Genomic DNA, 14488 nt, shown 5'->3' with positions numbered 1-14488 from the left:
GAAGTGATTGATGTTTATTTCAGCACTTTTAGTTTGTCATGATGAACAGTGTTATTTCTGAAGTGCTAACTTACAGCACTGTGATTTAAGGGTCTGTTTTATTTATTGTTTATTATCTGAAGCAAGTTCGGTGTTGAGTACTTGTATTGCTCAGAAAATTGTTCTTACTGTTTTTGATATGTTAACCTAAGCACTTTTTAAGGGCCTGATCTTCTATTTTATTTTTAGTTTGTAATTCTTTGGAGATTTACAAAAACAAACAAAACAGTGATATTCCCCCTCGTGGTCGAAACTAAAGGTAGGACTTTGGCTAGTCTCAAATACAGCAGAAAGTAAATGGCTAGGACTGCATCTGTCCAAGTCTGCTGAAAAACAATAAAATGCTTGATAATGCCACTTTTTCTTTTATCTTTTGATCTACCTCAATAGTGTAATGATTTTAAAATGAAAATAGGGGTTTTCTCAGTAATTTTTAGATGAGATTAAAATAGAGATTAATTAGATTAATTGCAGACCTAATTGCATTTTTTTTTTGATCGCTTGACAGCACTAATATTTCCCGATGCAATTTGTCTTATCAGAATGACATCCATGGAGGCCCCTTTTAAATGTTTTGCAAATAGGCTTCTTAACTTGCGCCTTTTTTTTTTTCTTTTATCTTCATCGTTTGCTTTAATGAAATATCTAACTCCAAGCAGCTGATAGTGATGCTCAAGAGTCAACAGTAGTTAGCATGCTGGCCTGGTGATTAATCATATCGTGTTGTCGTGATTGTGCGGCTCTGGGGTATCTAAAAGTTCACCCACGGCAACACTGCTGCCAATGACTCAATGTTGAAGTCAGGCTGCACTTCAGTGAACGCCAAAAGCGCCATATTTACAAAAACACAGATGTTCCTCAAGCTTTCCGTGTTTTGTTTAGCCGGAACGCTATAGAATACTGATAACTCTTTCCAAACTTGCTTTTTGGGATTAGGATTTCACTTTGTAGAGGATGAATGAATGAGAGATTTCTGTAACCCGTTGAATTCATTGAATTGTATCCTCAGTCTCCTCTCAAGGCTTCTACAAGGAAGTCATTTCAGTGTGCCAGCCGTTCAGTGACGTCACACTCACTTCTCCACTGTCATGACGACAGTGTGTATTCGTGTAGCTCTACCAAGTCGACAATAAGCTCGCCGTCAACTGACAGTCGAGAGTCTTTCACAGTCTTGGCGAGAGCACGCTGATTCACTCCCACATCCGGCGCGAGCAGGTTTTGGTCAGCAGCGGCAGCCTGCGTTCTGCTCGGCTGCTTAGCAGCATGTGATGCCAGCCATTTTAGGTTGGGCAGCACAGAGTATGATGCAACGCCATTTTTCCCCGCTCTCCTTCTGTCGCTCTCTATTCAGCAGCCCAGTTCTGCATGCCCCGGCAGAGGCCACAGCAATGCAGCCCTTTGCAACCCACACAGCCATCTGCTCTGTGACCCGAGAGTCGCTGAGAGAGGATGGGCTGGCCCCAGTAGGAAACTGACATGAAGTGTTCCACTGTTGCCAATGCTGAGCTGAAGTCATGAGCGCAAGCCAATCTCGCAGGGACTTGTGAATGTCAGCAACGAGCAACTGAGAAAAATCTTAACTTGGTAGTCAAAGGCTAGTTAGATACACACTTGACTTTAATGTTTCAATTATTTATTCTTTTTTTTTTTTTTTTTTTGCTTACTGAGATTCAGCACTACCTAGGTCACTGCAGACCAAGCCCAAAGAGAGAGAGAGAAGTTTTATTCATCTCACTAGGGAAGAAAGCGAGAAGTAACCAAGGCCGATGTCTGGAAGGGCACTCAGGCATGTGGTTAACAGGAAGAGTCAGCCTCATCTCTGGCCAATAACTTTCCATGCCGACCACACCTATATGGGAAACGCCAATACTGTTAGTGGGAGTTAAAATAAGAGCAGTCCAGGATGCTCCAAATGCCGCTTCAAACAAACAAACTTAGATAGCTACGGTGAACGTGTGTGTGAGGTACACAACTCCATTTTGTCTTCCTGAACCCCCGGCGGGTGGTGCTAGTCGTTGGGGTGGTTGCCATGGGGACAGTAACACACCAGTGGCGCTGCCGACCTGTCTCCCTCGGCCAAGCATGCTACGAGAAGGGGGGAGGAACACTGGGAAGGAGTGAGGGCCAGAGGGGAAGTGGAGGCGGGGGGTTTATCTGCGTGACGCAAAAGGACAAGCAAGGAAGCTTGAAACTGAGTAAACAAGCGAACAGTATACATACATCTCTTAAGCACAGCATTGTCATCGGCACGAGTGTATCCGCTGCTTAGTGACAGGTATTTTTGTTGCAATGCTACGCAGCCTTCTCGCTACGATAGCTGGTGCATGTGCTATTATTGTCCTGTATTCTGTGGATCCATCGAGGCCCTTCCCAAAAGTAAGGCTGAGGGATGAAGAGAGTTCATGTTGTGCAGAACCACCACACAGGTGTTAAATAACCAGCAGGAGAAAAAGATTTCTTTGTGTCACTGGCATGTCTGCGACCGTCGCACGCAGGAAAACAAGCTGCCTCGGTGCCTCCGTAAACAAGCTTCACACGCACTCACTGGCACACCGGCAGCCACCCCCACGTCCTACATGCATACGAACATAAGCACATATGCGCCCTTGCTCACTCGGCCTCCCCCAACCTCCATCGCTTCACTTCGCACAGGAAACCCACACATGCAAACGCTGACACACAGACACAAAGTCGCCTGTGACGTACAACTTGACGCCATTGCGTTCATACTCCGGGAGTCAACAGGCCGGCTGGGTATGTTGTTCATAGCCCAGCCTGCGTAGTGCTTTGTCTGCATCCTTGCCTGGCTGAGGCTTATAGCGCAGTCCCTGATTGGGCTAAACTTTGTGGCACAACTTTGTCGCTCTGTCCATTGCCCTGAATGTTATACCTATATTATTTTTCCCTCCAATCATATTCAGAACAGTGTCAAATGTGTGTGAAGGTGAATTGTAGCATATCTCCACTGACTGAGGAGCTTCTTGGCTTGGAACATTCCAGTCTGAGCAAGCACAGCGAGGAGGGATAGGGGGGTGAGGTGGCAAAGTGGGGTGGAGCTCTGCATGATTGTAGTTTGGAGCAAGAAGGGGGCGTCTGGGGGGGGGGGAGGGGGGGGGGGGGGCAGGGTACGGCGGTTGAAGGGGGGAATCGGGTAGGGAAAATTCCTCTGTGAAACACCTCGGCGCTTCCTCCACGACAGTTCACACCCCAAAGCATCTCCCAACCCCCACCGTTGGCTTGCGCTCGTCTCACTCGACACAGTCGCGTAATGGATGAGTGAAACTGTCCACCCAGAATCCTTTGTTTCAGTCATGTGACCGGTCCGCCTTGGCAGCGCGGTGCGCCCTGATGCAGAATTGAATGCCAGAGGAGTAGGAGGGGTGCGCAGCAGCCCACGACAAGCGGCGTGCCTCTCACCCAGGGATGCTCAAAGGAACAAGGGACATCATGTTCCTTTGGCAGAAACAAATCTCAGTTGCGAGTTAACCCCTCACTTTCCACAGTGTGGCAGCTAATGGCGAAAGTCACGAGCGAAAAAATTGTCAAGTTCATATCAAGTGGAAGCCAATTCAGGCCTCATCTACATGAGGATGGGCTTTTTTAAAATTGAATATTTCCCCCTCTCCGTGTAGGAAGAGGTTTCTGTCCGCACTGTTTTGTTTGTTTTAAAAAAAAAAAAAACGCATCCACACCAAACCGCACAAGTATGTTTAGAGCAGGGGTCGGGAACCTATGGCTCGCGAGCCATATATGGCACTTTTGATGATTGCATCTGGCTCGCAGACAAAAAAAATATTCTCACTTGTTTATAAATGCATCCATTGATCGATTTTTCACTGCTCATTTCTTGTTCGGGCTGCATTTGGCTCCAGGAGCCATTTTGATTGGATGATACTGGCCAACGTTGCTGTTGCTGTGGAAACAGGTATACTCCCCCTTTTGAATCAACCCGCTCGGCCATTAGCTCAAAGCTAATCCTAAGCAAATAAGATGACGAAAAGACAAAAAGATGACGAGTTTGGTAGACTTCAGGACAAATGGACGGAAAGATTCGCCTTTGTGGAGAGAACAGATTCTGCGGCGTGTCTGATTTGCAATGACAAAATACCATCGATGAAACGGTTGAATGCAGAGCGGCACTTTGACACGCCCCATGCTACGTTCGCATCAAAATACCCTGCGAGAGACATCGGAAAGGAAGCGTGCAAGCTACTGAGCAGTGTGCAAGCTAGCCAGCAGTAACTTCGCGTATGGACCCGGCAAGATGACTTTCATTCCGATAGTTTTGCTGGATTTTTAGCAATCGTGAGGAACGGAAAACCATTCACATTAATGGTGAGTATTATCACAAAATTATTTTAAAGAATACATTCAGAGGATTATTATACTGACATTTTGTTGAAATCACTTTTAAAATACACACACACACACACACACACATATATATATATATATATGGCTCTCACTGAAATACATTTCCAAATATTTTGCTTTTATGGCTCTCTGAGTCAAAAAGGTTCCCGACCCCTGCTCTAAAGTACGGTAACTGATATTCGTCTGTCCAGAGAAAGATGGATTTTCTATACATAGAGGAATTTCAGCAATTACCATTCACTGATGGAAAAATTGGCAGAGATTTCCAAGTTGTGTGTGTATATATATATATATATATATGGCTCTCACTGAAATACATTTCCAAATATTTTGCTTTTATGGCTCTCTGAGTCAATCAGGTTCCCGACCCCTGGTTTAGAGCATTTATAAGCATGTTAGTGTAATCGCCACCAACCGGGTCCGTACCATCAGAAAAATGGGGTCCGTAGGTCTCATGGTTAAAGGCCTAACACGTTGCAAAAATATTTAGTTGTCATGTATGTTTGTTCGTTTGTTTTTCTGTCTTCCTTGCTAAAATCGACCAAAACGGCAGGACAGCTGTTTTTTTTATTCAGGTTCTTCCACATCAACGGCCTCGTTCATATACACATTGATTTACACAGTCACAAATATATAAACAGGATAGAAAGAAATATGTACTCACACACAATATATTTATGGAAGCTTATGTCCGTAATAAAAAAAAAAAAGAAAGGGGGGCAGGAGGGAGAGAGAGAGAGATACTGTATTATGTTTGAGTACTGAAACTGAACTCTAAGCACATGTCTGTCAACGAAGAGAAAGAAATATTTTTGACTGAATTCTTATTTATTTTTTAACATGCTAGAAGAGGACAATGACTAATTGTTATAAACCTCCGGTTACAGCTGTCCATAGTCAAACGCGGATCCACAGATATCTGCAAATCCTGACTTTGGACAGAGTTTTCAGAACCCACTTTTTTTTTTTCTTTTTTAAATGAAGAAAAATCTCCAGGGACGTGTGGCTCACAAGGCAGACAGCAGAAAAATATGTCGCGTTTGCGAAATCCACGGCGACGTGGAGACAAGGCCTCAGTTCCTCACTCACCTCTTGTGGTGTTAACCAAACTTTGAGCATTTCAATGAAAACAATTGATATTCGCATATTTGGTGTGTGAAAGTGGAGCGTCCCTGTGGAGTGAGTGTGAACTCATCTGAAACTAACGTACCGTGACTTTTCTCTTGCTAGAACACTTTTTGTGTGTTTACTTTGTGGGCACAAGAGAGAGAAAGAAGGAAGGCATTTACGCTGTTTGAAGAAGGGCAGGTTTGTGATGTGGCCAACGTTTTGATTCATCTTATCTACCAGCAGTTGTGCCTTGTGTAATAAGGGGCAAGACTTGGAGAGGCTGTTGAATTTACCAGTTAAACTGGTGAGACCATAACCTTTGTAAGTTTGTTTGTGAGGTATCACGTCCAGGCCCCAGAACCAGCATCCGGTACTTAATCGCTCCCCCTTTGCCGGAGGTGAGTAATAACAAGCTACGTTTACTCAAACGAGTTTTTGGGGGGTAAATTGTATTGATCAAAGTACGTTTTACTTCACTTGAGTATTTTGTCAAGAAACAGTAGTACTTGTATTGCTTTACATTGAGGTACATTCTGCGGGCTATTTGTCATATGATCTCCAGGTATTTATTGTTGCTTGGGTGTTCTTATTTGGTTCGTTTCATAAAACATGGCAGCAATCTAAATTTACTTTACTTATAGGTTCAGGCTCACCCATGACCCCAATGACGATAAACACTAGCAAAACCGGATGGATGGTTTATGAAAAACATGGCTGTGCCATGTGCTGGATTGCCCTCAATGTATTTTGATCTATCCATCTCTATTTTATTTAAGAAATATAGTTTTAATTCAAAGTAAAGTTGGGAGGCAATATCTGAATTTGCCGATACCTACTTTTGTCTAGTTGATATTCATGAACTATTTTAGGAAAGAGAAGGCGGGATGGCGAACCCCCCTTCCGCAAGAAGCCTCACTATGTTGTATGGAGACGCAGAATTTGGAGGAAAATACTGACTTATTAGCAGCAACAAAACTGAGGAATATTTCGAATAACGGTCGGCAAGTCGACCTGTAATGTGAGCGGTCGGAAGTCTTTGTCCCAATATTTGTCAAGGTGTGTAAGGGCCCGTTCACCAACCCGCCCCCCAATTCTCCTGCTCTCTGTTTGGGGGTAGGGGTGGGCATGATGGTGGGGAAGTGAGACATAGCAGCGCGGGGGAGGGGGGGGAGGGGTCAGACAGGATCACTCCCACAAAGACTTAAGTGAAGAAGCAGAGTGGCTTTTTGAAAAATTCTCATTAATGAGCCTTATGGCATAAGGATGCCTTGTCGACATTTTGGGGTTTGATTGGTTTCATTGCTCCGATCTTCCACTCACTTTTACAATTAAGGTTGTTTACTTACAGACCCCAGCAATCTTCCTGAACAAGTTGCTATGCAAGTTGTATTTTTCTTTCACTGTAACAAAATGTTTTATCTCCTCCACATTTTGCCTCCAGGCCACAATGAAGGTACTGAGTGGACGTATGGACATTCTGTGCGCACTCCCTCCCTCCACGCCCAGCCTATAGGCTGCCAGCAACGACCCATCCTCCCGATCACACCCCACTCGCAATTATTTGAGTGACGCTCCCCACCGTGCGGCCACACCATGGCCAGCAAGAGGAAGTCCACAATACCCTGCATGATCCCCAGCAAGATCATACAGCACTTTGAGGACGTTGACGTGGACATTCCGGTTCTTCAGCGGCAAACCACACTTTCTGGAGGTAGCGCCAGACTCAGCCCGCCAGAACTCACGGACTCTCCCAAACTCGAGGCAGCAGACCCAGTCATAGAGGATGCAGGAACCTACATCTGCAAGCCTTGCAACTTTGAAACCTATGACCTTAACTTGTTCTTAGACCACGTGTACGCCGGCCACCCGGAATTCCGTTCGGACCCGAGCTTCCTCTGTGTGAACTGCGGCTTTTCGGCGCTTAAGTTTGAAGGCCTGGCCCTTCATAATGCCAGGATTCACCCTAGCACCTTTAATTGCCCTCTGCAGCTGAGAAGGAGGGATAGGAGGGCGGTGGTGGAGCAGACATTAGTCACTGGGTCAGATGAAGGCAAAGATAATGAGATTTCCATCACCAAAACCCCAATCATGAAGATGCTGAAAGGCAAATCTGAGCTCAAGCGAATTGTAATGTCCCAGCCTTCTTCAGATGCGCACTCCTTAACTGGCTCCAAGGAGCCAGAGAAAAAGGAGACTGTTGCAGTCAGCCAAGTCGCTCATGTCTCCACGGTTGTCCACAATGGACCAACCAAGGTCACACTTCCCTCAGCGATTCAGATCGTCAATGGGTCTGGAACTTTACCGGTCCTTAAGACCCCCATCACACAGGTAGGTTCCCTCCTTGCTTCGTTTTAATGTTCCCCTGTTGAACTTGCTGCTTCACGAAATGCAACGTAGCACTGCAAATAATGCTAATTTTTTAACGATTGAATTTTTGTTGTTGTTTTTGAGAAATCAATGAACAGGATGGGAAAACATTTCCAAAGAGATTTTTTAAAAATTAAAAAACAAGGTTTCTGAAAACTCCAGCCAAACTGGCGGTTTGCAGATACAGTACAGACGCTCCCCAGCTAACGAACGAGTTACGTTCCGAAGGATCGTTCGTTGACTGAACGTTTACGTTAGTTGCTTCAGTGCTATATTTTGTATGGAATGTATGTTTAAGGCTTATATAACTATGTTTAAGGTTTATATAAGTATAATAAAATGAAGTTTAACTTACTTTTGGAAGATGTACTCGAAGGCTTAAGGAGATGATGGAGGGGGAGAGAGTTCCGTCTCGAACTTCTTCATGGGGACAGGCGTTTCCTCCTCCTCATCCTCCTCTCACAGCGCCTCACGTCGGTATTAGTGACGGAAAGAAGTACTACAGTACTCGGAAAAAGGCGCGCAATATAAAATCTAACTGACAGCATCTCTGTCCGAGAACATTTTTCGACATACCTGTACCCGCAAAAATGTTCGTATGTACCGTTGTTCGCAATACGAAAGTTCGTAAAGCGGGGAGCGCCTGTATATTCGGATCTGTGTTTGGCTGTGGAGAGTCATAACTGTAGATTTACCTCATCATTCTGTTACCAAAATGCTTTTCATAAGAGCCAGTCTGGATGCCAGCTAAAGTGCTGGTTATAACCATAACTACTTCACGCTGTCAAAGAGCACAGGCGAAGGAGGACTTCAAAGGTGGGCTCTTTACTGTCAGTAAATGTTGCCGCATCGTGCAGCTTAAAACCCCCCAGTTCGGTGTAGACATGGCCTCAGTTTCTGGTTTGGGCTGTAACGTGTCTGAACATCTGGAAAAATGTTCATCCAAAAGTAAAAGCAGATATTGCAAATGTCTTATTTTGATTGAAAACAAAGGTCTGCTTTCTTGGAAGACTAGAGAAATCTGAGAGTATTTTCTGGTTAGAGGCAGAAATTCTCAGCACTTGGTCAACTACAAGAGGTCTCTAAACGATGAATCGGCTTTTAAAATAGTTGTGGATGAATTATTGCACCATTAATCCAATGTATGTACAGGTGGTCTCTGTTCAGAACAAAAGCCTGCACCAGTCATCTCCAACTGCAGTTTCCACTGACGCCTCATCTTCCAAGAATCTCCCCAAAGTAATTTTTGCTTCAATTCTAGCTCATTAAACATGGACGCTTGTCGTCACGGAAACCTCCTGTTCACCGTCTCAACTCTTACCATCCAGGTGATGATTCCTTTGAGCAGCATCCCCACCTATAATGCTTCCATGGACTCCTCCTCCTTTTTGAAGACCTCTTTCAGCAAATTCCCCTATCCCACAAAGGCTGAGCTCTGCTACCTGACCGTGGTCACCAAGTTCCCAGAAGAGCAGATCAAGATCTGGTTCACGGCGCAGCGACTCAAACAAGGCATCAGCTGGTCTCCTGAGGAGATTGAGGAGGCCAGGAGGAAAATGTTCAACACCGTCATCCAAACCGCATCCACAAGCGCACACAACCAGCCGCAGAGTCCGGCGGCGCACACAATCACAGTTCTGGGGGCCACTGGGATACCTCAAATACTGCAGGGCTCTCTTGTTAGTCCAGGGGGCGTCATCGTCACGCAGCCCGTGATGGCCAACGGTACCCCCGTGGCACTGGCTGTCACACCCAAGCCCCAGACGGCGGCCCGGCCCATGATGCAGGCCCGACCCGCCGCCGCCCTGGTGGCCGACAAGGGTACCGGCATGATGGGGTCAGTGGGCAGCAGCAGTACCGGAAGCAACGTCATTGGAAGCAGTAAGAGTAGTCGGAGTGGAGGAGGGGCCACGAGCAACGTCAGTCGTAGCACCAGTCAAGCGAGTGTCATTAATCTCACTCAGGATAGCAACAATTATGGCAATACAAAGGTGAGTGGCACCAATGTGAAATACCCCAGCGGTACCCTGGGTAAGAGTAAAAGTGACGTCAGTAAAAGTGCAAATGCCCCCAGAGTCAGTGCGGACAGCAAGCCTTCGAATGGCAGCAACAGCAGCACAACAGACAGTAGTGGCGGGAACAAAAATGATGCCTCGAGCGTCAGTGCGGATGACGCCGACCTGAGCACGAGCAACTCCTTCAAAATGGACGAAGCATCCTCCCCTTCCTCCAAGTCCTCTTCTCCGTCTCCCGTAGCCGGCGGCTCCCTGAGCTCCCGCAGCATCAACGTGTTCCTCGACCCCGGCTTTTGCAAGGGCAAGAAGTCCCAGGAGCAGCTCGGCACGCTCAAGGACAGTTTTCTGAGCAACGCGTACCCCGACCAGGAGGAGGTGGACCGCCTCATCTCACTGACGGGACTCACGGTGCGCGAAGTCCGCAAGTGGTTCAGCGATCGACGCTACCACCTCCGCAACCTCAAGGGCCCGCGCTCAGGCCCAGGTGCGCCACACAAGGCGTCAGCAGGCAGCAGCGCGGCGGGCGGCAACGAGGGCAGCCCCGGGCCCATCGACCTTTCCGAAAACAGCAGCGGCGCCAAAACGCCACAGCATGGTTCTGCTCCTCTGAGCCCGACGTCAACACACACTCCTCCATCTCCCTCGACGCCCTCACGCAGGCTGCCCAGATCGCCTTCTCCTGACTTCACAGTTGTCCGCTACAAGGAGAGAGAACCCCACCAGGTGAGCATATGGCCACAATAAATAAATAGATAGATAAATACTTGCCAGTTTGACAAATTTACATCCCGGGAGAACAGTACTAAGAAATAGACCTAACCTTAATCAGAGAGTAAACTTTTCCAGAGGATTGTTTTTGTGCTGATTTAAAATCTGCCCTTGCTTTGTTTTCCCCCAAGCCCATCAGGTTTTCATATGTAGTGTATTTAGTAGTTTCTGAATATGAAGTTCAGAAACGGGTGGGATTTTTTTCTGAAACACGCGTGGTAAAATCCGTACTGCACAATCATTTATAGGTCAATCATAGAAACAAAAAAAATAAGAATATCTCACAAAACTGATGTGCTAGAAATTTTTTTTTAAATCAGTGTCAAAAATACATTTAGGGGTGCCCGAAGCCATCTGATTCAAATTTGCTGTTGACCACTGTTGTAAGTCCAGTAGTCTAGTAGATCGCTAACTGATATTTGGAGGCAATATTCATTGATAATGCTAAAGTCAGAGGAAGATCCCATTCAAATGCTAACGGCAATTTGCATTGACTTTGGCAGTGATATTCCTTCAAATAACCAAAATTCACACAGAAATGCTGTGGAAACGCATACACGCAGGAAAGATGACACAACTCAAATGCACAAATTACTCCCAATCTGTGAAAAAAAGAGTTCAATGAAGAGGAAGAAATTATTGTTCTCTTTCTCCATCCATGCACAGCACTACACTGCCCCTAAGAGGCCAAAACGTGCAGCAACAGCTGACATATATACACATATACATGCCGTATATTATTATTTTTATTTATTTTTTGTCAGATTAAAGCGCTGGAGGCCAGCTTCACTCTGGCCGCCGAACCGACAGGAGAAGAAGTGGACCGTCTGCGAAGTGAGACCAAGATGACCAGAAGGGAGATCCACAACTGGTTCACCGAGAGGAGGAAGAAAGCAGCGGCGGCCGAAAGACGGAAAGAGGAGGCGGGGCGAGCATCGGGCAGCGGGACAGAAGCCGACGGCGAGGAGGGACAAAACGACGACGCTTCCGGCGAACTCAAAGTCAACCCAATTAAGATCAATCTAAAGATGCTGAAGGTCACCGAGGCCAATGGCAAACTGGAGGATGAGCCGGCGGACAGCCTGGGTGGGAGCGCCCAATCCGGCGCGTCTACGAACCTTGCGGCGATGCCCGGCGGCAAAGCGGCCGTTCTGCGAGGCAAAAAGACAGCGGAGCAGTTGCACCTGCTCAAGCGAGTGTACGCGAGAACACAGTGGCCCAGCGCCACTCAGTACGACGAGCTCATCTCAGGCACGGGGCTGCCTCGGCCCGACGTGGTGCGCTGGTTCGGGGACTGTCGCTACATGCAAAAGAACAGCCAGCTCAAGTGGTTGGAGGCGTACCAGAACACGGCCTTGGACGAGGATCTCCACCAGGACAACGAGCGCTTCCTCCAGGCACACCTCGACAGCCGTGGTGGTCAGGAAGAGTCGCAGGTACTGACCACCAACCAGTCAGCGCAATGAGTCAAAATTCATTCACACTGGCAGAAATTAGTTCAAGTCCCTGTCCATGCAAATCAATGTTTTCTAAAATTGACACATCACAGAGAAAAGTGTTAACAATCTTTAAAAAAAAAAAAAATTCCCCCTCTGACACATGAAACTCAATTTCTCCAGAACCCATTTTATTTTCAAATTTCGTGATACGTTAGACCCAAGATGAAGTGGCCATTTGAACTAGGCTTGGCGTTTTGGGGGAAATCTTGTCTCGTTGCTACTTAGTGGGTAGGCGCTAGCTAGCTATGTTTCTGGGGCTTCTCACAGCCGGCGGGCAGGTTTGTCAGGAATATTCGTAACAACACCGGGCTCTTCTGTCAATTGTGGCATCGAGAGAAGATGCATTTTAGAGACGTTGGCTCAGCTCGCTAGCAAACTCAATACTGTAAAAGTCATAAAATAAAAAGTACCTAGTCATACAGTAACCACCCTTCCATTGGGGGGTTACATAACAGACCACCCTGCACGAAGTGAAATTTGCAAGACAGGAAGAAATGCCCTATTTAAATACCCCCCAAGGCATGTTTTTTTTTCTTCTTTTTTGCATTTATGGCACAATAGTCAAAATATTGTACGAAGTAACAGTCCCTCATGCTTGATGTACACCTTCAGCTCTTCAACAGTCCGGGGTCTCCGCCACACATTTTCAATGGGAGACAGGTCTGGTCAGTCTAATGTCCACACTCGTTTTTACTACGAAGCCACACCATTAGAACACGTGCAGAATGTGGTTTGGCATTGTCGAGCTGAAATAAGCAGGGGCGTCCATGAAAAAAAAAAGGTTGCTTGCATATGTCGCTCCAAAATCTGGATGTACCTTTCAGCATTAATGGGGCCGTCCGTCACAGATGTGTTAGTTACCCATGCCCCATACCATCACTGATGCGGCTTTTGAACACTGCATCCATAACAGTCCGGATGGTTCGTTTCCTCTTTGGCCTAGGCGACACGACGTCCACAATTTCCCAAAACAATTTGAAATGTGGACTCGTCAGACCACAGAACACTTTTACACTTTAGTCCATCTTAGATGAGATTAGGCTCAGTTGTAGAAAAAAAAAGTAGTGTGTTTCCGGTAACCCGACCGACCGAGAATTTCAACGTCGAAAAAAAAAACTTTACGGTCGGCATTTTTTTTCAAACAACTCTCTACATTTTTGTGTAGAGGGTTTACATCGGTGCAAACTCTCGCAATAAACACGTTGAGCGCGTGCGTCGTTTGCCCTGTCGTCTGTCAACAACATTGAAACATGGCGGCGGCCGCGATCTCCGACGACAGTTTAAACCGCGTTTTCTGTGTTACAGTCGTGTGCTCGCACCGTAATGTTAAGAAAATAGTATCCATTGATGTATCGAAAAAAATTCAGCGTTGTTTTATGGTTATTTTGTTTCAATTTTTGATGGGAGGGATTGAAAAAAAAAAAACTTTGTCCGACCTACCGACCCAATGCTGAAATTTCATGTTACCGGAAACACACTATCTTTTTTGTTTGGCCTCAGGGAAGCCGGTGGCTGTTGCTTTGCATAGTAGAATTTTAAGTTGCACTTACGGATTTGTGGCGCCGAACTGTATTTACTGACATGGGTTTTCTAAAGTGTTCCTGAGCCCATGTGATGATATCCTTTACACATTCATGTCAGTTTTTGATGCAGTGCCGCCTGAGGGACTCGAAGGTCACGGGCATTCATTGTTGGTTTTCGGCCTTGCCACTTACATGCAGTCATTTCTCCAGATTCTCTGAACCTTTATTATATTATGGGCCTTAGATAATAATAAATAATAATAATACATTTTATTTATAAGCGCCTTTCAAAATACCCAAGGACACTTTACAATCAAAAGAGCAATAAAACCACAGATAAAATTATAAATAATAAAAGCGATGAGTTTAAACTGTAAATGCAATTTTAAGTAGGTGGGTTTTAAGATGAGTTTTGAATATAGGAAGAGAGTCAATATTTCGGATGTCGGGTGGGAGTGAGTTCCAGAGTTTGGGGGCAGAGCGGCTGAAAGCTCTGCACCCCATCGTGCTGAGACGGGCAGAGGGTACACAGAGGTGGAGGGAGGCCGAGGACCTAAGGGAGCGAGACGGAACAGAAATTTGAAGAAGGTCCGACAGATAGGGGGGGGCAAGGTTATGGATGGCTTTGAATGTGAAGAGGAGTATTTTGAAGTTGATCCTCAGTTTGACAGGGAGCCAGTGCAGCTGTTGGAGGATGGGGGTGATGTGATGGAAGGAGGGGGTTCCAGTGATGATACGGGCCGAAGAATTCTGGACCAATTGAAGTTTATGGAGGAATTTGTTGTGGACACCG

At 46.1% G+C, this 14488-nt stretch overlaps 1 protein-coding gene across 1 annotated transcript in view; it reads left to right on the top strand.

Moving 5' to 3' along the window:
- Positions 1-14488, top strand: part of zhx3b (zinc fingers and homeoboxes 3b) — a 19622-nt gene that overhangs the window by 2841 nt on the left and 2293 nt on the right. The window contains exons 2-5 of the mRNA XM_019868474.1: positions 6965-7851; positions 9043-9129; positions 9219-10628; positions 11438-12109. Coding sequence (XP_019724033.1) covers positions 7117-7851; positions 9043-9129; positions 9219-10628; positions 11438-12109 — 2904 coding nt within the window. The 5' untranslated portion in view covers positions 6965-7116. The remainder of the gene's footprint in view (positions 1-6964; positions 7852-9042; positions 9130-9218; positions 10629-11437; positions 12110-14488) is intronic.

This window comes from Hippocampus comes, unplaced genomic scaffold, assembly GCF_001891065.2.
Source record: "Hippocampus comes isolate QL1 unplaced genomic scaffold, H_comes_QL1_v1.1 scaffold41, whole genome shotgun sequence".
NCBI lineage: Eukaryota > Metazoa > Chordata > Actinopteri > Syngnathiformes > Syngnathidae > Hippocampus > Hippocampus comes.
Note: the sequence above shows the minus strand (reverse complement) of the source record. Positions and strands in the feature narration are given on the sequence as shown.